Raw genomic sequence first — 24377 nt, forward strand, 5'->3', positions numbered from 1 at the left:
GCCAAAATCGTTTTTTTAGCATAACTTTTGAAGTACTTAACTAAACTTGCTGATTTTAAATAGAGACCTATGGGACCCCAAGACGGATCGAATGATACTAATACGGTCAAAATCCATTCATCCAGTCCGGAGATAATCGAGTGACAATTTTTTTGTCCACCCACCTACACACATCCACACAGACATTTGCTCAGAACATGATTCTGAGTCGTTAGGTATACGTGAAGGTGGGTCTACGAGGTCAAATTAAGAAGTTAATTTTTCGAGTGATTTTATAGCCTTTCCTCAGTAAGGTGAGGAAGGCCAAACAATTTCGAAAAAATCGAAACTGTTTACTCTGTATTTTTTTTTTGGTAAAGGCTTTAGCATTGATTACCAAAACTCTACGAATAGTATTTGCTATCATAAATCTATTTTTTGCTAAACAAAAAAAATAAAAGAATGGAGAAGCGTTGATTTCTCTTTCTTTTTTGCGTAACATATTTTGAACAGCATCTTATAAGTAGTAGACTGATTAGGCCAAACGTTCCTCCAATCCCAAGCCCTAAAAACAATTTCTTCATTATTCAACCCCAAAAGAGCATTAATAGTCGTTTATCCACTTTTGGATAATATGGAGTTTAGACTTAATAATATTCTTGGTATGCTAACTTTACCGCGTAAACTCCCATATTTTAACCGCTTCAGAGTTGAGGGCCAAACGAATTATTCCAAACAGTGATTGCTTTCAATTAAAATTCAATTTACCCTGTGCGAAATCTGTTGCTCCTGCTAAAATATTCATAAAAAATACTGAGAAGCAGTTGGTAAAGGTCAAAAGGTCAGTGCTAACTTACCAATTGCAGAATATTAGTGGGAAATGAAACGTTTCAAGGCCTCGCTGGTTTGCCAAGTTTCTGCAATGAAAAATCGTTCCGTCCCGGAGAAAATCTATATCCGGCCAGACCATCCATGGAAAGATCACGCAAACGGCCGCGACAATCCAAACTCACGGCCACAGTGGCGCACACCAGGCACTTCCGCAAGCCGGCTTCAGATGACCAGAATGGATCGGGCAGAGTTGACGCTGCAATTTGAGGAGCCGGAATTCGCCAAGGCTTGTCGCCCCTTTCAAAATAGACATCAGCAGTGGCCGGTAGAGAATATTGCTTCAGCTTTTTTCGTTCTGTGATAAGTGGTAGTGTTAGTAAAACAAAATATTGTTTGTTGTTTACATTATCTGAATTCTGAATCCACAATCACACATCATTTGCAAGCACAACAAATTACCCGGCAGCTGGTGTCACTAAACAATACAAAAATTTCACTTAAATATAATCTCGAAACATCCGCTCCTCACCCGCAACTCGATAATAATAATGATCTGTCATTGACAACAACAAGCATAATTGTTAAGATGAAATTTACGTGCCGCAATTAGATTTATTTTACATTGTTTCCAAATTTACATGTTCTTCATACTTTCAAATTCGAGTGTCGTCAACAAAATAATGCCCATTTACATTTAAGATTTAAGGGTTACGTGCAATTTCAGTTTACATGAATACTAAGGTGGTCCAAATCCGGACTTTTTGGGGCTACCCCCTGAAATCAAAGATTGACCCATCACTAGGCTAAATTCCAAATTTGAGCTCATTCTGACCCGGGTTCCCGGGCGGAAAGTGAGTTGGTGGATATAACTTCGAACTATCTTGGCTTGTTTATTCGCATCTTGCAGTAAACTCCTCGAGTTATGACGACTTTTGAAACCGACTGCGTATCATGGAAAGTATATTCCATGATCATACTGCATTATCTACAGTTGATATTGAGGTGTTAGTGGTAGTTTTTTTGGACTTAGCAAAAATATCGAAAATTTTATTTTTTCCAAAATTTTACCCGAACATCATGAAATGATTATTTTGACTTTATTTCAAATTTATGCTGGACTTAGAAAAATTAGCAGTCACTGACATAATTTTCAATTTCCGACACATAGAATAATTTTCATGAGCTGATATTTTACTGGACTTTGAAATTTTTGCGTATATTTTTGAATTCTTTACTTTTTACAGAAAAAGCATTTTTTTGGGACTAAACAAATTTTCGAGAGTATGGAAACATGATAAATTATTTTGATGTTTATTTTTGCTGTGAACCAAAATTTCGGAAAAATCGTCGAAATTACAGGAAATGTTCGTCCGATTTTTACAAAAACATCAGTTTGATCCTAAAATAATGTCCCTAACAAAACGTCTTCATTGAAATTTTGAAATACGAAAGTTGGTTTTTAATAATTATTGATATACAGCAATTCCATTTGAAAAGAGCCTAAACCAAAAAAAAAGTTCTCCGATCGGGCTCAAATTTTTTCTGGGGGTTCCTTGGCCAAAATAATTAGACTCGTATTTTTTTGTTTGGCCATTAGGGTGACCTACATCATGCTAGGGTGGTTCGAAAAATGTCAATTTTCGTCATTTTTCGCAAAAAACACTTTTTTCGAAAAATCATATCTCCGCGCCATTTCATCCGATTTTAGCTGTCTTAGACGCAAAAGAAAGGTGATGAGCTTGGCTATTTGAAAAAAATAGTAAGAAGTTCCAAAAATCTAGCTTAACTATTGAAAAAGTCGTATGAAAACTTAAAATGGCTTTTTGACCGTGTCTGGACCAAAGAGTTTATGTCTGAAAATATTTTTATCGGATTCCTCGGAAAATTTCACATAAAATGTCAAAAAATTGGCGATGTCGAACCGTACGTTTACAAGATATGATTTTTTGAAAATAAAAACTGAGTTTTTCGACGCGCTACGCGCAAAAACAGGAAAATGACGAAATCGGCAAAATATCAACTTTTTTGACTAAAACTGCGATAACTTAAAATTTCAGCGATGACCTATACATGTCTGGGTATCAAAATTTTCGTAATTGAAAGACGCAACAGCTAAAATCGGATGAAATGGCGCGGAGATATGATTTTTCGAAAAAAGTGGTTTTTGCGAAAAATGACGAAAATTGCCATTTTTCGAACCACCCTAGCACGATGTAGGTCACCCTAATGGCCAAACAAAAAAATACGGGTCTAATTATTTTGGCCTAGGAACCCTCAGAAAAATTTTGAGCCCGATCGGAGAACTTTTTTTTCGGTTTAGGCTCTTTTCAAATGGAATTGCTGTATACCAATACCCCCTACAAAAATCGTTCCGGCACTTAGAAAATTTACGGGATCCGTATCACGACAAGATTTTGTTAGAATTTATTTGATTTTCAGGACTTTGCGGAATTTTTGCTCTCAGCCAGTTGAATATTTTTCAACATTTTGAAAAATTATTTTGATAAGAAACATTACCAGGCTTATTGACATTTTACTGTGGATTTTTGGAATTATGCAATTTTAGGAATATTTTCATAAACTTTTATTTTTAATTAAAAAAAATATAATATAGAGACTTTGGATTTTTCGTGATTTGGAAAATTATTGTGACATTTTGGCAATTCAACGCTTTCTCCACAATTTTTTAATGAGTTTTTAAAGAAAAATATTTTTTCAACTTTGAAAAATCTTGTTTTGATGTAAGTGCGTATATTCCTGCAATATTACTCATATTTGTGAAGAGGAAGAAGGGGAGGGGGGTCTGAATTGTGGCGGGGTGCATTAAAAACCAATAAAGTTATTTTTGGGATCAAAATCTACTTTATGAACTTGATATGATTTTTGGAAGATTTCAGTTGTTTGCTACTATAAACTCAACTTGATGTGGCATTGTTGGTCAAATAAACTCAACAAGATTTTTCGCAGATACGTCTCGAACAATTTATGTTCGTGGCCATGTTCGGTTATCTCTTAACCATACCCTGGGGTGAACTTGACTTGTTCGTGTTTTTACGAACATGGGTAGATTTTTCCAAGATGTGTTGTGGCCTGAACCACAACACCCCCTTTTCCCATATTTACCATCTCTGTTTGGCGATATAAGACAATAATACTTATGTACGTCAACAGGTAAACGCAATGACTAAATCTAGGAGGTAAAATGAAGTTAAGTGGATAGGTAGTCAATTATGATACTAGGGAGGTAGTTGATCTACCGACATGGAAATACTTAATAAAGGTGAGCTCGTCCTTGGACGAGCAGAGTTGAAGTACAACGGAACAAGTGTACATTGTTTTATATTAAAGAAAGTCCGCGATGATAAATATTTAACATTTGGTGTCAGAAGTCAAAAATGTAGCTGAAGTGTAGTGATTTTCATAAGGATCAACGGCCAGGAACCCTGCAGTAAAAACGGACACGATTGGTAACATATAATAAAAAATACTTTAACAAACATGGAAAATTGGTTGAAATTTGAACACATCGAACTATTTGACGGTTCGGTGCAAAAATTAAAATCCTTTATAGAAATTGTGGATCTTTTTCACGAAATCTATAAAACAAAAAATATAAATGAGAAACATTTTCTTACAGTGATTAAATACTGTAAACTTTCGGAAAATGTACAATACGAATTCAAAAACAAAAAAATTGATACTTGGGACCAACTTAAATCTTTTTTGCAAGATAGATTTAAACCAAGTTTAAAATTGATGTTGGAATTATTAGACGAAATGAATGCATCATCAATCAAGCAAAATGAAACCTTAACTGATTTCATTGCTAGACTTAATTATATTCTGACAAAAATAAAAAACAATTGTGGCTCCGAATTTGAATTATTCCATCAGCATGCCATGGGTAAAGCTGTATGGAAAATAAAAGACTTATTGTCCATCGACACAATTATTATTTTAGGCCAAGCGTCTACTTTAGACGAAATCAAAATTACTTTGGAAAAATTAAATTTAGGTGACAAAAAAATGTATGGTAAATTTCTACCATTAATTGACAGAGCAGGAAATTTAGAACAATCTACAGCTCAAAACAACGGAGTTCAATATTTTAAATTCAAAACCATTTTCAACCATGTTTAAATTCTGGGAAAAAAGGTCTCCAAAACTTCAATCCCAGGTATAAGGGTAACAATTTTAATCCATTGCACAATAACATTAATGATGCAAAACAAGAAAATATTTATAGAATCCGACAACAAAATAACATGAATTACTTTCACGGTAAAAATAATTGGAAATATTTTGTTCCTAAAAGGGAAAACATTCATTATAAAGATACAAAAATTAACCCTAATTATAAGGGTAAAACTTTCGTTCCAATTTTTAAAAACAAAAGACCTTATTTTATAAACAATTACGATAACAACAATAATAATAATATGACAAATGGTAATTTTCAAAATAACAACTCTCGCAACAATGGTTATAATAACACAAATAATTGCCACAACTATAACACAAAATATAATCATTACTGGAAAAACAGTATGCCAAAAAATAAAAATTATTTAGCGAAAAACAATTCAAATGATGAAATCTCGTATATTCAAGCTGAAAATTTCAACAATCCAAATATCAGTGAAAACCTTTGTGACAATACTGAAAATCCAATTCTACATAAAAATAAAAAAACAGCAGAATATGAAAATTATGGGGAAATCAAAAACAATTCAAAAATTTTCGAGCTTAACGAAAAACATAATGAGCAAATTAAAATTATAAAAAATGAAGATAAAAAACAATGTCAAAAACTAGATTACCAACAGAACAAATTTAAAAATTATTTCATTGAAAACGAGAAAAATATTTTATTAAATAAAAATGATCACTTCTATCAACAATTTATAGAATACTTAGATGATCTAAGTAATCAGTATTCTTACTGATAAACAACAAAAAAAAAACACATGCACACACAATCATGATAGACATATCTTAACCATCAATTATGTTGATAGCTGGCCAATATCAATTATCAATGAATGTTAAAGATTTACTCTACCTTGATCATAAGAACAAAACATTTTAAATCATATATATTTTTCCGGAGAATACATCTGATTTAAATATAAGTTCAGCAAAAGTATAATTGAAAATTCTATCTAACAAAAATCTATGAAAAGCATTCAGCGTACACAAAAATGAACCAAAGCAAATATTTTTGCTAAATACAAAATCAATGAACCAAAGCAAATATTTTTGCTAAATACAAAATCAATGAACCAAAGCAAATATTTTTGCTGAATACAAAATCATTTTCAAAACAAATTATTCGTAAAAAATAAAAATAAATGGTTCAGAACATATAACAGATTGAACAAAGAAAAATGCAATGCAAAAAGCTAAAAGTAAATCAATTCATTATACTTAGTATACGAATATTACAAATAATTCAAAAACTAGCAAAATAGTTTCCTAATTTAAAATCATAGAAAGTAGAAAAAACAGGCGAGCAATCAAAGATATCGAAATCAACCTTTTAACACTTCAAATTTAATCAATCGATATTGTAAATATGATTTAAGTTTGATTGGTTTAATTTGGTTTGTAAAAATCAATTTCATATATTAATTTTAAAACATAAATTTAAAACCATCATATATTGAATAAATTTCTATTAAGAACACTGCAACATAATGTAATGTACTAATCAAAAAATTCACACAAGATTGATTCATATTTTCCACTTTCAAATCAGACACAAGAAATAATCTTAAAGTTAAAAAAGTTTCCAAACGAACAATATACATGGAAATATTTTCAAATAGGTTTACTAATTGCTGTCATAACACAAACTTCATTTAGTATAATAACTAGTTTGACGTATTTTTTATAGCAATTTCTCTTATTTTTTTAAATATACTGTAAGTTAGTTCATAACAAAATAAGGAGATTACAAATTGCGATTTTATACTCAATAAACATGACTTGAATAATAATATTAAAAAAGGAACAACAAACAATTTCGTAGATACTTATGAATATATAGATCCCTTAAAAATAACGTTGCCAAAAATGTATAAAAAGGGAAAAATCAGTTATTATCCATGAAAATATAAACATTATAGATGTACCAACTGAATTAAAAAAAATGTTCAAAAATAATTATTTACAAAAATACATGCATTATAAAAACAATTCAACATACAACATAGTTATAAAATAAATACCTACACTAAAAACACACATATAAACACATCTCGATTATCACTAAACATAGTTTTGAAATTTTATAAAATACATTTGTAATTAAGTAAAATAAATACAAAGTAAATAAGTAAAATCTGCATAAGACAAAACTTATTTTTGTAGGGGGAAGGAGACCCCCACGTTCAAATCTTCAGAACCAAAAAATTCTAATTGTTTCGCCATCTTCATCTTCATCTAATCGTCGCCGAGATCGTGGTCGTCATCAAAAGATTCACGAAAAGGAAACCGTTAACAATCAAAACGGTTCCAAAACAACAACATCAAGACATCTTCAGCACCATCATCACAAAGTGTATTCACACATTTTCAACGCCTACAGTCATCCTGCACATTTCACATTTCAAATATATTTTATTGAAATCTTTCAAATTTTAGGAAATGTAATCAATGTAACTAGCATAATTTCCGCGTCTTTCAATTGTAAAACATTATTTTTGCTGTTTAGAAAAAAAAACATATTAAATTAAAAGTAAAATTAATAATAGCACAGTAAACAAAAATATGAAACGAATCCATTCAAAATCAGTAAACATAAAAATATTATTATTTAGCCATAAGAATTATCACTGATTTATTACTTTTATTGTATCCTACTAATCCCGAGTAAACCGCGGGTAATCGGTTCCATCAACTAACATTAGTTTAAGTAAATTTTGTAAACAATATGTACCAAACAAAACAATACCGTATTTCAGAAAAAATCAAAAACATCATGAAAACTTATGAAACAAATGACAACAATCTACATAAAACAAAACCTCTACAAATTCAGACAACACAACTATAAATGTCACATAAATAGGTTTCAAAGTATTGTAGCACTATTGACAACATTAAATGATAAGATAAAAAAAAGATCTCTTAGATAATAAAAAACCTTTTCCGAGGGGGATAGTGATGTTGTGGCCTGAACCACAACACGCCCTTTTCCCATATTTACCATCTCTGTTTGGCGATATAAGACAATAATACTTATGTACGTCAACAGGTAAACGCAATGACTAAATCTAGGAGGTAAAATGAAGTTAAGTGGATAGGTAGTCAATTATGATACTAGGGAGGTAGTTGATCTACCGACATGGAAATACTTAATAAAGGTGAGCTCGTCCTTGGACGAGCAGAGTTGAAGTACAACGGAACAAGTGTACATTGTTTTATATTAAAGAAAGTCCGCGATGATAAATATTTAACAGATGCAACTTTCTGCCCGGGATGTGGAACCGTTCTGAACCTTGCCGGACACTTCTAGCAGAGCAGGCAATAAATCATGGACATTTTTTTATTTTCAGATGCCGTATCCAAATCAAGATTGCCGCCGGAAGAAAAGTCAGGAGTTAGTCAGGAAATTAAGGGTATGTAACAATCGAATTCATTATCTGCAGTGGATCGACCAACTAGTTCCAGCAAGGGTCCCCCGGAACAAGTAGGGGAGAGTGGGGAGACTTGATCCCCTTTTTTTGTATCGCACATAACTCTGTCAATTTCTCACAAAAGTATAAACTTTTTGCATGAGTTGAAAGCTTAAACATTCATCTATGTTTGGCTTATGAGGGTATTTCATCAGATTAACTCTTCGAATCATGCCAAGCGTTTTAAAAAAATATTTTAAACGGGCATTTTAAAAATGTTAGGGGTAACATGATCCCCCTTTCAACATTCTGAAGAAATCTTAAGCAAAATGTTTCTTATTCACCCAAACTTTTAATTCTCTATAAGTTACAGCAATTTCACATAAAACCTGTACGTTTGTGTTCAAAATATAAAAAGTTTAGTATGTAAAATATTTAAAAACTTAAAATATTATTTTTCGACCAAAATTAAGCATGTTAACAAAAGCTGGAAATTTTTGTTTAAAAATTTTTGAAAAAAGGTACAAACTGCAGTAAGTTATGTACAACTATACTAAAGGAAACCATGTATGAAAACCCAGCCCAATTATTTAATCTTGAGGCAGATTCAAGTGACTGTAAAAATGCAGGGATCAAGTCTCCCTAAACTCACTTTTTTAAACAATTGATTGTAAAAATAGTATGACGATAAATTTAACATCAAATGCGTAAGGGTTTTGGAGTTGATAAGTTTATCAAACAATTCATGTATGAAAAATATTTTTTTGAATAATTTTTGAGTGTTTACTATACATATCAAAACAAAGAAAAAAAGATCTCTTGGAAGTTTTTTGCAGCTCGTTTCAGAAAAATGTGTGTAACTCAATCTAAACATTTTTTAATTTTTTTCTTTGTTTTCTACAATGAGTTATAGTTAATTTCGCACAACTTTCTAGAACAAAGCTAATTGTTTTACCCACATGCTGACGAGATACAGGCTTGGGATCAAGTGTCCCCGGGGATCAAGTCTCCCCACTCTCCCCTATTTTTAATCAACCAACTAACTGATTGATTTCGTCAGATCAAGTCAGCTGATTCCGTGTACCGATCCTTTGGTTGACGCCTGTGTTAAGTTTCCATAAAAGTTGCCCCGTAAAAAATTTGACAGTTCTCGACCTGACGAAACACCCTACGAAATCGGGTAATCAAAAACAACCAACCAGTTGCCGATTTAGTCAGGATGCGTCAGGAGTAAGATTTTCAGTTGCCCTACGAATAGACCGACTAAATTGGGTTGAGTCAGATTTTCTTTTTTCACAGACTAAATCGGTATAAAATCGGTTGTTTTTATAACCGATTTTCGACCAGACGCTTATGTAAAGATTACACAGAAGTCTGTTGCCCGGCCGGCCGATTCGTTGGCCACCAATCGGCCGAAACCACCCGACTAGATCCGACTAAGTTATGCGAATTGTCGGATTTTTTTTACGGGTGGGTGCACCATAGGTACGTGGCGTTACATCGTGCTGACACCTGGTTTTTTAAAGTAGTCGGTTCTGATGAGAAAAAGTGTAAAACGTGGTCTAAAAATGACGACGCCATCCCCTTATTGACCGATTCTTCAGCCAACTTCGTCAGTTGATTCAACCGACTAAAACCAACTTAGTTCTGAGAACAGTAGGGTGTTTTTTAAGGGTATTTTTGTATTCATTTTAAAATCGACCAAAACGCATATCGGATATTTCTCGCTAACTTGGCACTTTAACGACCCCAGGTCTTCTGTGGTCTCTATTGCAAGTTTCTGCTCGAACCTAGGGAGAGCACCCAAACCTCTTTCTACTCTAAGGAACCTTCCACCCCCGGGGTTCTGGGAATCGTCTGAAAATCGAAACCAGAATCATCCGCTTACAAAGCGGACTTCGTAATCATTTGACCACGCACTGCCCCATGGCACTTATAACCTTTTGAAAAAGTACTCTAGGTCATTCCATCTGAAGTGTGCAAAAAAAAAAATGCAAAATTGAAAGTTACCTTGCCCAATCCTGCTCAAATTTGGCACGGCTGTTGATATTATCAAAACATGCAAGAATCCCGAATTTCGTCCAAATCGGACCACCCGTCCAATTTTGATACCTCCCCAAAAAATCGACTCTTTGGCGATTTTTGGGCGAAACCTCTATTTTCAAACGGTGATAGCTCAGGAACCACAAATCTTAGAAGGTCAGTCCTAAGCAAAATTGTAACCGTTCCGAACCTCACTCGTAAAGGTTACCGCGATTTACGCGATTTGTTATTCGTTTTCTGTAAAAGTTGGGAAGTGTTCGCGTGTCAAGTGTTTTGTATCCGGTAAACGGCCCAGCAAGTGACGTCCACCAAGAACGCAGCCAGCAGAAGCTTCCAAAACCGACCACCAGAGGACCTCGTCGGCAGTGGGTGGTAGAGAGGTGACATGACGGTAGGTTGGAAGGTCAGGGAAAAGGCATGGAAATAGGGGGAAGACGAAGACCGTCAACCGCCAAGGACTCCTCAAGACTCGTCCAATTGCCCGGAAAGAGTCATAGCGAACAGTTGGAACGCTACAACTCCACTGTTTCGCCAAGTAGTGCACGACCGCGGCCGTGAGTGATAGTGCCAGCGGGAACCAGGAGTGTTTGGGACCGCTGAAGGACATCAGGTATGTCCACAAAACTCACCAATTTGCCAACCCTAACGGTCCCATCCGCCTAACCAACAAATCCAACCGTCATGGCTCACCTAACCTCAACCATCACCTTCAGGACCCCTCGCACCTCACGTTAAGTGCCAGTTCGGCATCGCCCTGGTAACAATAGTGTCGAGGACACCAATCGGGGACTCGCCATAATCTACGAGTCACCCCAGAACACAGTCCGCAGCCGAACGTGGACCCGCGTCGTACCTGCGCCTTATCCGGGTATTCCTTACACCCTCGATGGTGCTCCGAAGGTCGTAGGACGCAACGAACCACGACAGAGGACAGGACGACAAGAACCGAAACGAGTGGGACCCTTGTACGCCGCCAAGAACACAACCAGGAGGCTGCGCCGTGATACGGCGAGTGCTAGAACAGCAGCAACAGAAGGAGAGGAAGCGACGTCACCGGAAGCTGAGTCGGAGTACGGGGCCCCGAGAAGAAGGAAGAGCAGAAAGAAGGTCAGATAGTTACAAGAAAGTGGGGGGAAATAGAAGAAAAGTTCGATCGAAGTTGTGGAGTTTTCACTGGATTCCGAGGCTACATGAGGGAGTCTCGGTAGCGCTCGTGAGCCGGTGGTATCCCGACAGTTACACAATTATGAAGATTTCCGTAGAATCCATTTCCATGGTTAAAATTTAGTTTAAGATATGTTTTCTATCTGTATTGCGCAACTGAAAACATTATATCTCAAAACAGCCCTATTTATTTATTTTATTTAACCTCACCATTGAAATCTCCGGTCAATTTTACATAAGAATCACTTATCGACAGAAATGAATATGTTTCTTTCCAGAGATTTCGAATTTTTAAGTTTTTAATATTAGAGATTACTAACATCAGCTTCATTCGCTGTACTGTTAAAAGCACACAGGCGCGTTGAGCAATATTTACTACCTGTTGTACAAGGCGGTCTCAAAAACACCCATAAAGGAAAAACTGGAAATTTGGCTCATTGGACCTTAAAAAAAAAGAAAAAAAAATCCAGAAATGGATTGGAATTGTTACCGCTGCTTTGTATCTTTCGTTGACCGCAATCCTTTCTCGGATACACTCTGTTTTTGAGACAAATACTACATTAAGATTACAACTTTTTTGTTCCCAATTGTAAAAATCTGTTGGTGATTGAATTTTAGTTTCTTGTCAATTTGCACGTGATGGTAACCATTTCAGAGAACCCACGAGGCCATCACTAGAACCTTTGCCATTGGCAGGATTGGATTAAAAGATTGATCATATAAAACCAGTTTTTTACTGTGAGCCAGCTCTATCTGCTTTATAGATGATTTTGTTCAAGCCTGGTACAGTTAATTTCAAAAACAAAACAAAATACTTCTGATATGGCCCTTTCCGATGCCAGGTAGGTTGACTTGTGGTTGACTTGTGAATCGTCAGGTAGGTTGACTTGTGAATCGTGGACCGGTTCGGATGCCTGCGGATTTGCCGACGACGTAGTTCCGGGTTGGTACGAAATTCCAACGAAAAATCTATTCTATCGTTACAAAGACCCCCAAAACGGTGTTATACCCACTCCAAAATGTTTATTTTGCAATTCTATGGTAAAATATTGACATTTAGTCAAATTGAAAGTTTGCAAAAATAAGGATGCCTATTTGGAGTTGGGAGACTGGATTTATGGCGATTTGTTAACAAATAACTTTATTTATGTTAATTTTTCGAACGGTTTTAACCTGGTTACAGTAACCACCTATCGATTCGTTGTATGTGCACTCCATACGAGGCGAAAGTTACCTAAACTACCCTAACGAACATGGAAGGCAGCGTTGCATTATCTTTCCCTTCGGCACCTTTAGTGCCTCTGGCGGCATTCGTTGGAACTTCTCACTCTAACCGAGTCACAGAACAGTACTCATCGTTCGCCGGATACTTAACACATATAATGTCCATAAAACCCGAAGGGCACCTCGTCAGTATTTGTGACGGGGGACCTTGTCCTTGGAACATAGCGGGCCAAAGGTTAAGGCCTTTGTAGCTTAGGAGAGCCGACCGAGTGACGTCAACCGAACACGCGGTCATCCCAACCCAACCGTAATACGCTTGGGCGAGGCCAGGTAATTTTCATGGATCTGAAGAGCGTATTGTAACCATGTGTGAAAAGTTTGGTAACTCGTGCGTGAATTTCTTTATTGAAGGACTATTCCTTCAATTGAAGGTGTTAGTCTACACAGAAAAAAAAAATTCTGTAAATTTACATTATTTATCATGTACCAAAAGGTATCATGATAAATGATGTATATTTACATTAGGTTCATTGGAAGTTTACATTAGATTCATTGGAAATTTACATTAGTTTTGAAAATTTACATTAGTTTTGGAATTTACATTAGTTTTGAAATTTACATTAGTTCAAATCAACTAATTCTGATTGGCCAATGGGAATGAGAAGCTCGACTTGGATTGCAGTAGGAAAAGGGTGTGGCCTATGTTCTATTTAAAAATGAGTGAAGCGGGCAGCAACAGGAAATTATGATTATAAAAAGTTGTTTCACAGGTAGGGGACTCTTTCTCGGCGGCGGCCAAGTGGAATAACGCTGGACTGGAATCGAACGGACGACGGGTAGGATGTTCGGTGTTACTGCTGCTACCCGCTGCCGACTGAGCCATCTTCGCATTTTATAAACGAGCGGCTAAAGCATCAACTTGTTCAGGGCGAGGCTCAGGCAGTGGGCCAGCGAAGTATGAGAGCGATAGAAAGAGAACCAAATATTACTATTTTTAGTTCGGGTAGTTTTGAAGTCAACGTTTGGCAGAAATACATTGGATATATGATTTACATTAAAAAGGAATTTACAGGAAGCCGAACACAGGTAGAAATTCATCAGATTTGAGTTTCCATGCTCAACGTTTCCATTAGATTCATGATTTACATTAGATTTAGATTTACATTGGAGTAATTTCCATGACTTTTTACTCTTTACATCATATTTCAACATTACATTGAGTGAGTTTACATAAGAAACAGTAATTACGTGCTGTGAAAATTTACATATTTTTTTGTGTGTAGGGCAGGGGTAGGATTCGGCGACCACCACGCCGGCTCTGCGGGACGGTCCGGAGACCCGGAGGGTCCACGAACCGAAACCCGCGTGCGCACCTGTTGGCCAGGAGGTCACCACAACCTCTGGGACGGAGGGACTCGGTCGTCAATTGCCGAACTTCCATCCCCGGCCTCGAACCAAGCCACCCCGGGGAAGTTGAACGCGGCCCAGCCACACTGGCCGTCGAACACGTGACGCGTGCAAACCATCTGCGTAAGCCTGATCAGCTGCATTTAGTACAACAAGCCAAGACACCAACCCAGCACCAGCCGAACAACCGCCGACGCCGACGCCGGCGCCTTCGCCGCCTCGTCACCACCAGCATGCAGAATCCAGGTCAGACCCACCCTTTGTTATTCTAAAAATAGACACCAGTGCGATGCATGAACCAAAGCGTTACGGGAAAAGGTTAGACTAATGTTTAGGGGATAAGAATTAGCGCACCACCAGCAGGTCAATGTCCGGACAAATAAACTATCGAGCTACACGTCGTCGAGTTTCCGTTTGTCCTAAAAATTAAAGGGTTGTTGTTGTTCTTACACGCGAAACTCCTTGATAAGGTCTTCTAGTTTTGTTGGGGGTTCGAATAGTGGCTTCGAGATAAAAAAATGAACTCGCCCTGAGCGAGCTAGACCGGTACGTAACGAACACGCTGCTTTGCATGTACCTTGGGAACTCGGTACTTGGCGCTTAAGCGGAGTAGCAGAATCTCCCTGAACCCTTGCTGTTCAGCAGCGACGCGCTTGTTACAAGGTGTACAAACTTTTTTTGCACCTTTTTAGATTTTTGAAATAGTATTTGTTATAGAACTTTTTATATATTTTGAGCATTTTGTAGCAAAATGTTCGGCATGAGTTTCTGAACAAAACGTAGTTCTAGGTTTCTGTAAAAACATAAATTGTTTACATGTTTCATCACAAAATTTGCACAGTACCCAATGGGTGTAAATACTTTTTTTACATACTGTATGGACAGCAGCCGTATTGTGTTCCAAAAATTCGAAATGATAAAAATCAAAAATAAACATTATAATTCGAAGGGTGTCGAAATCATTGCGAATTAATTTTGGGAACTTTCCGGTTGTTGGGAAGTGAAGGGAATTTTGTGTTTTTTTTTTTTTAACATTTTACAGTTTTACACCTTAAAGAAATCGTTCTCCTACTTATTGTCATTGTTCTTCACATGAATAAAACCAATCAACATGCGGCAGGTTTAGCCGATGGGTACGATTCTGCTCCAACCTGCCGGAAGTAAAACGTGGTTGTTGTTAGAATGTTAAGTCATTCTAGGTGTGAGAGTCGTCTCCCTGCTATAAATACTAACAATATACCAAACCAAGCTTGCTACGGTGCACAAAAAAAATAATGTAAATTAGGAAGCTGTAATTTTGGAAGGTTGAATATTACCTCTTTTATGATGTAATTTTACCTCAATTTAGACTGAAAAAGTGACATTACACCAGAAAAGTGGTAAAATTACACATTTCCAGAGAAAAAATTACACCTTTTTTCTGACATAAAAGATGTACCCCTTCCCAGATGTAATATTACCATGATTTTTTTTTCTGTGTGGAATCGGTGGCGGCGGTTGGATGACGGTATATGTATCATGCTCCCTCAAAACAGTATGGGAGAAATTACGATTCAGTTTTTAGCAAAAATACTTCAGTGCGTGCTCTTAACTTAACCCTACAATACGGTTGCAATTACCAGAGTTGGTTTTCAGTGTTTGTAAATGTGGTATCGAACTAAGAATGGACCTTGTGTTTGACAACAATCCATGTTAAACTATCGAAGTTTGGTAATTTTAGGGGCTCTGTCTGGTGTAATTTGTCGTATTTTAAAATGAAAAGTAAATATTAATAATATATATAATTCAAAGAACACTCAATCAAGTCTGCAACTCGCACACTAACATTTTACAAAAAAGATTTCATTTCAAGAGCTTTGGAAAGTTCTGGATAAATTACTGGGAATCATAAATTCTATTTCTCAACAACAGTTGTTGCACTTACCTCTGACTATTAATTCTTCGAAACTGCCAACGACAAGACCTTTACGGACATTACGCCAACTGTCCCAGATTTTCAAAGGCCTCTTGCCACGAGACTCCTGAAATAGAGACAAAATAAAAACAAAAAGCTTAAGTCCATGTGTACAACTAGTTTGCTGGTATTCTGTGACTACCGAATTCATGCCTTGACGGAAGTTCAGGCAGTTGCATCCCCAAATCGGTTTGGATACGCCGAGTGTGCATAACGCTGCAGACCACATTCCGGTTGAAACTCAGTCTTTCACCAAACAATTGTGCATATCAGAGAATGGTTTTTATCTTTCACAGGCACAATTCGATGTAATTATAATTTAATTTTGAAAACGTCATAAAAAAACATGATTGCTAGAGCAGGGATTCGTAAACTATAAAAATAAAATGCGTCAAGCTTAACATGTGATTGTTTCAAAGAAAAAAAAATCCAAAAAAACTTGGAACGGTAACTTCAACTCGCTGGTTCTCGGGCATAACGCAACCGATCAAGACGATTCTTTTTTCCAGTTATTTGTTAGGATGTCTAGATGACCCTAAAACTTAGAACACAGGAAACAAGAATCGTCTCGATTGGTTGAGTTATGCCCCTGAACCAGCGAGTTGAAGGACCGTTCAAACTTTTTGCGGGAGGCTAGGGCGTCTGTGTAAGTTGGATATGCGTTGGGCGTTTCAGACGTAACAGGAGCACGGCGCTTTGCATTTAAATTATAAATGGGATTTATCCCAAAAATCCTTTTTTTTTCTGAAATAACGTTTTTTGAAGCACTTTGGCCACTGATAAGTTTATTTTCAACATCAATGGCGTGTAAGCCAGATAGTTATTTTTGAATCGACCCCAGCAAATTCAAACGGCGTCTCAAGCTCTATAATTGGCCCATCAACAATTTTTCAAAAAAGGTCTTTTTACGGGTTGAATCAAATTTAAATTTCAAATTCAAAGCGCCAGCTCCTATTAAGTCAAATCTAGTTCATATCTGGGCTCAGTACGCCCACCGCAACAAGCCACTGAATGTTCGCCAAAAAGTTATTTTTATTAAAATCCTGGTATGTATATTTTTCCTTTGATTTGTTTAATCCAAATGTGCTGCTACAATTCAATTCTGTTTTTTTTAACAATGAAAAAAACATTTAAGGTACACTTTTTTTCCGTATTCAATATAGTAAATTTTTTCTGCACTCATCTATTTATAAATTTCAATATGACACTGCTTAGATAATTTAATGTTGTTCGACAAATTGGAAAATATACCAAGTTTTAATGCTTTGTTTACAAATGCTAGCCCAGACCCGTCGTTTTTGGATTATGTTCAATATATGCAGTGCGCCCTATTGAAAAAAACACACGCACACGCACACGCACACACAATTGTTTTAAAATTGCTAGCAAGATCCCGGCCTAGTTTTCTTTACGGACATTCCCAACATACACAAACACACGCGGAAATAGTGAGTAGCACACGGAGCTTTGCGTTGGCCTACATTCTGCAGGTTTTTTGCTTTTCCTATCGCAGTGGATCCAGGCAAATTGAGGCAGAAGCATGCTTCACCTTTTGAGGGATATCCGAGTAGTATTTTAAGTTATTTCACTATCTGTGCTATAGCTATAGCTATAGTCTTCATCACCCTATTACTAAATAGTTTTCCAAAAATGCGTTTCCACAAATCACACAATATTTTCAGTTTTTTAGTTAAAAAAAGTACTACAAATCGTTTGATAAAATAAAATTATTTGCAGCAATGAGCAGTGCAGTCCGTTCAAATCAAATTATTATCACAGAGTGCAGTGCCCTCGTGACCGAATGAGGAATCAAAACCGTTCGTGTAACCTCGTTTTTCTGCATAGTGCTATGTATTCAGGTCCTGTGGCTTTATGCTCCTTAAGCAAAACGAATAGTTACTACAACACAGAACCAATTCACGAGCGCAAAATAACTCTCTTCTCGATATTTGCAATTTTCCAGGACTCTATTCTCGTCCTGACAAATCCAAACAGGAACGCTTTTCTCTTTCTCCATCTCTCTGAACATTATCGAATAAATTTACTCTTGCAATGTGTGAGAGCAAGAGAAGAGAAAAGTTAAGAGAAGAGAGGGCCAAAACATTCCTGCCTGCCCTAAGGTCGTTTTCTGCTTTCAAATGGTTTAATTTATGAGCTGCTGCACCAGAAATAAGAAGATTATTGAACTATGGATTTTAGTGTCAAGGAAGATATTTGGTATTAAACATTGATATTGATAAAAATTCAAAAAAATACGAGTTGTTCCTTTTATTCCGGTATTTCAACCTTGATAAAAAAATGGTTAAAAATGTTACCTTCGACATTAATCCCCCATCCCTTTTATTTGAACAGTCATGAGCACTACGTTGAGGTGAAAAGGGACGCCAGTTCTTGGATAACTTCTGTTCAACTTAAATCAATTGCTGAAATCTACAGATTGCTTGCTATCGACCTTAGCGCAAAAACAGAGCTTCGTAAGTTACGCAATTTTTCTGAAAAGTGCTTCCAAAAACTCGAGTCGTGGTGTGTTTGTTTTGGGACAATATTTATTAAACTCCTGTTCAACTTAAACCAATTTTGGAACTCGACAGGTTGTTTGCTGACATAATATTTCTGGAGATTTTTTTGAAAATATCCAATGAACCAAATTTTTAGTTTTTGCTTTTTGGGTGTTTTTTAATACCCCTGACTCAAGTTGGTTTCAAAAACTTTATCGAAAAAATTAAGCGATTATCTATTCTTTTCATAGTACACTGAAATTAAAAAAAGGCAAAATTAAATTTTCCGAAAAATTGTGACGTTTGGAGCTTTGGTGTCTTCAGAAGAGTTGTTGCAAATGAAAAGGGGCAACTTTTGGTTTGATTCAAAATCAGGGTGGTTCGCAATTAGGGCGTTTTTGAAAATCTAACTTTTCAGGAATTTTTTTCAAATTTTTATGTCTTCTAAAAAGTTGTTGAGCTGGCCAATTCAAACAACTTTGTCCAAGACACCAAAATTTTATCTCGTAATCTACGCCTTCTATGACCAAATTTATAGCAAAGCATCTGAGCAAACCTTCAAAAATCAGTTTTTTGAGCGTGGCAATGCAGGGTTAACTTTTAGAGAAAAGTGATATTCGGAGCACTTTTAGAGCTCTAAAAAACGAACATTTTCATTTTTTGACATGTCAATTTGGACTTAAGGGTAAAAAAATACAGCCATTTTAAGGTAAAAACTTTACTTGATCCACTTTTAGGTGGTTGGTGCTTTCCTCGCATATTTTTATCAAAATATCTGAGATCCGGCCTCAAATAAAGTTTATTAAAAACATTAAAGCACTTATAACTTTTGATAGGGTTTTTAGATCTTCAATCTTTTGGGCTTGTTGGAAAGGTCTTTTGATTACCTATTCAACGATGGGTCGCATGATAGATCCGGACAACTTTTTCATCAAAATATTTGAGATCCGGCCTCAAAAAAGTGTATAAATAACACTTACGTAAGTAAAGTAAATCTTTCCCAGTTTCTGAGGGGAACACCCTTGAAGAGTATCGGGGCCGGCATTTACAAAGCGGTTTCAGTGGCAGTTTCATTCTCAACTTAATGTTAACATGCTAGGATTAATGTTAACATTCCATAGGTCGCCTTCCTAAGGTGTCGTGAAAAGGTCCAGTTTGTGACGATACACTACCTTCCCTTTTACTAAGCAATCGAATCCAGAAGAGAAACGATCACCAGTTGTGTTGGTCCGAGCCGGGATTTGAACCCCGATCTACCGCTTACTAAGCGGGAGCGTTACCACTAGGCTACGTGGCTCGGTCACGGTAACACTTAAGTGCTCATAACTTTTGATGGGGTTGTCAGATCTTCAATCTTTTTAAAGCGTTGGAAAAGTCTTTTAAATATCTTTCTAAAAATGTATAGCATGGCGGATTTTCTTACAAAAACCACCCTTTTTACAATCTTCGGAAATTTAGCTTAAATCGTTTTTTTAGCATAACTTTTGAAGTACTTTTCTAAACTTCATAATATTAACTAGGGTCTTGTGGGACCCCAAGACGAATCGAATGAGACCAAAACGGTCCAAATCGGTCCAGCCAGTCCGGAGATAATCGTGTGCATATTTTTCGGTGCACGGACTCACATCCAGACACACGCACAGACATTTGTTCAGAATTTGATTCTGAGTCGATAGGTATCCTCATTGAAGTGAGGAAGGCAAAAAGATGCAAAATTAAAACTTAAATATCTCGAAAAGGCGCAAGCCAAATTTTAAGCACCACGTTGCATTTGAAAGAGGAGATCTAGCACTACAAACGCTGAAAAAATCTCAGGGGTGTTTTTCTTTAAACTTGAGATATCTTCATTTGAAAAAGTCTAATTTTCCAGGGAAAACCATATGGGACCACCCTAACGAAATTCGAAAATTGTCCAAATATATGTTTTTCCATGTAATTTTGCCCGCTGAATCTGAATCTACCCTCAGAATTGAGCTAAAGTGTCAACAAATCGATTTTTGGCCATATTTTGGGTTTCCACACACAAAAATATTACTGTAAAGACAAAAGTAACTTATTTTCGATTTAAAAGTTGCTAAAATTTGCTTGAGGAAAGTTTTTTCTTGTGTTAAATATGAAAACTTTTACTGGTAAATTTTTTGAAATCTCCTTACTAACTGATTTAAAAATCTTAACTTTTAATACGACTGTGAAATTTCTTTCATTTTGACGTCTCGTGTAACCGAGTACGCCTAAGTCCTAAATGTAAACAAACACTTTGGTGGGTACGGTGCACCGCGGTGGTGCTGGTGAGTCTACAGTATGTCAAAAAAGTATTTACACCCCTTAGGCACAACATAATTCCGGGTTGGTACGAAATTCCAACAAAAAATCTATTCTAGCGATACAAAGACCCCCAAAACGGTGTTATACCTACTCCAGAATGTTTAAATAGCAATTTTATGGTAATATATTGACATTTACTTAAATTGAATGTTTGCAAAATAAAGTTTAGATAAGTTTTATATAGAATTTCCAGAGTTATATAAACTTTTATACTAAGTAGTTAGTAAACTTTATATTCAATCCAAATTATTTTTTTAATCATTCAAGGATGCCTATTTGGAGTTGGGAGACTGGATTTATGGTGATTTGTCAACAAATAACATTATTTATGTTAATTTTTCGAAAGGTGTACAAACTTTTTTTGCACCTTTTTATTTTTGTAGTAGTATTTGTTACATAACTTTTTATGGAAAACATCTTTTCATGAGCTTTTTGTAGCAAAATGTTTGGCATGAGTTTCTAAGCAAAACGTAGTAGTCAAGGCTAAAAACCCAAAAATAGCATGTCAAACGGCAAATCGTGTAACAGGCCAGGTTTTGATGGATCTAGACTAAATCGACCCTGCTGAGTCCGAATATCGCGGTCACGAAGCTGGATTCCTTAAGGGAAGCGAGATATTCAAGATGGCGACCAATATGGCGGCTATATAGAGAAGTCAACAATATCGCAGTATTAAGGTTGTCGACGTGTCGATTTTAACTAATTTCGGACCGGTAAACCCGAATATGACCATGAAAATCGGTCACGGTGACCCAGCAGCGTGTTATCCAAGATGGCGTCCAATATGGCTCAGAGAGAATCTTCAAGTATTTTCAAACAGCATGTAACAGGCTTGTGACCGATCAAATTTAACTAATTTGGGGTCGCTGAATCCGATTATGACCATAAAAATTGGTCACGGTGACCCAGAGTGCATAATTGACAAAGGGAGCGTGTGGTCGTAAAAAATATTCGGAGTGAAAAGTGATTTTTTTTATGTGTGTGCCTTTTGTTCCGCATTTTTGTCGTGTATTGTGTGCTGCGAGGAGAAGATTGCCCTCTGAAAATGCAGCGTCATCAGTGCATAATTGACAAAGGGAGCGCGTGGTCGTAAAAAATATTCGGAGTGAAAAGTGATTTTTTTTGTGTGCCTTTTGTTTCGCATTTTTGTCGTGTATTGTGTGCTGCGAGGAGAAGATTACCCTCTGAAAATGCAGCGTCATCAGTGCATAATTGGCAAAGGGAGCGCGTGGTCATAAACAATATTCGGAGTGAAAAGTGATTTCTTTTGTGATTTTCAAGCCCCTATATCATCTTTGATCGGAAGGCACGGCGTCGGGTGGATTGTGTTCAAATTTTTCGAATAAGGTTTTATTTTTTGCGGTGAAAAAGTCATTTCTATAAAATGAACGAAAGACGCACTGACAATTTGGATCGTTGACAGGGATGCCAGATACACAGATTTGTCTGTGTTTCACAGACATTTGAGCTCGTGTCAGACATTTTTTGAGGTACACAGACTTTTAAAAACTTCATTAAATTGTTATTTTGTTAAAATATCAATCGAAACTTATTTCGTTAGTCTCAAATGCTTAAAAACACAATTTTGATAGATTTCTATGACTGTTAATTGATTTATTTTAATTTTAGACAAAGACACAGACATACACAGACTTTTTCACAGACATTTTTAAAAATCATCTGGCATCCCTGATCGTTGAGTTAATAGTGGAGCTGTGTGTGAGTGATTTAGTGTGTTAACCAGAAAGACCTTCCCATAGCATCGTTGCTCGGAAGGCTCGCCGACTGGTCTGTTACGAAAGTCCTCCCCATAGCGTCGTAGCTCGGGAGGCATCGAAAAGCCAATACCTTATCCTACTAACCCAAAAAAATATTAATCACGTGATGCTTGAAGGAGATGCTGTGGATTCAACGGTCTCAAGCGGTATCAACAAGTATATAGCGAAAAACTATGTGCTTGATGAGTCTACAACTTCAACTATCGGACTAACATTCCTCCCTTTCGTTGAACTGCAGGCTTCTTGGGAGGGCGCTGGTATTGACTAATAAAGTAGAGATCTTCAGAGGTTAAACAGTGAACGGATGGTTGGCTCCCACTGATCATTTTTGATTCATTGTTTAACTTCAGCTGATCTGTCAATAACGGAGTAGCTGCTCATTGGCAGTCAACCATGCTCATGCTCATGCTCATGCTCATAAAAATTGGTCACGGTGACCCAGGAGCGTGTAATCCAAGATGGCGTCAATATGGCGAAGAGAAATCTTCAAGTATTTTCAAACAGCATGTAACAAAAAATCGAAAATCGATCACGGCGACCAAGGAGCGTGTAATCCAAGATGGCGTCCAAAGAGAGGCAAAGAGAGAATCTTCAAGTATTTTCAAACAACATGTAACAGGCTTGTGACCGATCAAATTTAACTAATTTGGGGTCTTTAGGTTAGGTTTGGCTTTCGGTCTGTTTGGGGAATCAAAACACTTGTATGTTTTCTTCATCCGACGTTTCGACCCGTTTTGGGCCTTTTTCAAGGAATCGAAATGGAGTGTTTGTCGTTAGGGATGCTCCGTCAAGCACAGAACTGTCTGGTAGCGGGGTAATGTTTCAGCGAAACTGGCCGCTATCCGGTATTCGCTCGTCATACGGGTTCGTTTCCACTCGAAACGCGAGAATTTTGGGGCACGGATGAATTCGACACACTTTCTACCATTTGGCGCGCAAACTGGTAGAAAGTGTGTTGAATGTAAAATCTCGCGTTTCGAGTGAAACGAACCCGTATGACGAGCGAATACCGGATATCGGCCAGTTTCGCTGAAACATTACCCGCTACAGTTCTGTGCTTGACGGATCCCGACAAACACCATTTCGATTCCTTGAAAAAGGTCCAAAACGGGTCGAAACGTCGGATGAAGAAAACATACAAGTGTTTTGATTCCCAAACAGACCGAAAGCCAAACCTAACCTAAAATTTATTGATACGGTCGAATAAACAACAGGATAATTTGGGGTCGCTGAATCCGATTATGACCATAAAAATTGGTCACGGTGACCCAGGAGCGTGTAATCCAAGATGGCGTCCAATATGGCGAAAAGAGAATCTTCAAGTATTTTCAAACAACATGTAACAGGCTTGTGACCAATCAAAATTAACTAATTTGGGGTCGCTGAATCCGATTATGACCATAAAAATCGGCCAAGGCGACCAAGGAGCGTGTAATCCAAGATGGCGTCCAATATGGCGAAGAGAGAATCTTCAAGTATTTTTAAACAACATGTAACAGGCTTGGACGCCTTCTTGAATGACACGCTCTTGAGTCACCGTGACTGATTTTCATGG

General features: G+C 36.8%; 1 protein-coding gene across 1 annotated transcript in view; it reads right to left on the bottom strand.

The window, feature by feature from the left end:
* LOC6042894 overlaps nucleotides 1–24377 on the bottom strand; it is a 96477-nt gene that overhangs the window by 45031 nt on the left and 27069 nt on the right. The window contains 1 exon segment of the mRNA XM_038260306.1: nucleotides 16192–16288. Within this exon segment, the coding sequence (XP_038116234.1) occupies nucleotides 16192–16288 (97 nt within the window).

Source organism: Culex quinquefasciatus, chromosome 3 (assembly GCF_015732765.1).
Source record: "Culex quinquefasciatus strain JHB chromosome 3, VPISU_Cqui_1.0_pri_paternal, whole genome shotgun sequence".
NCBI lineage: Eukaryota > Metazoa > Arthropoda > Insecta > Diptera > Culicidae > Culex > Culex quinquefasciatus.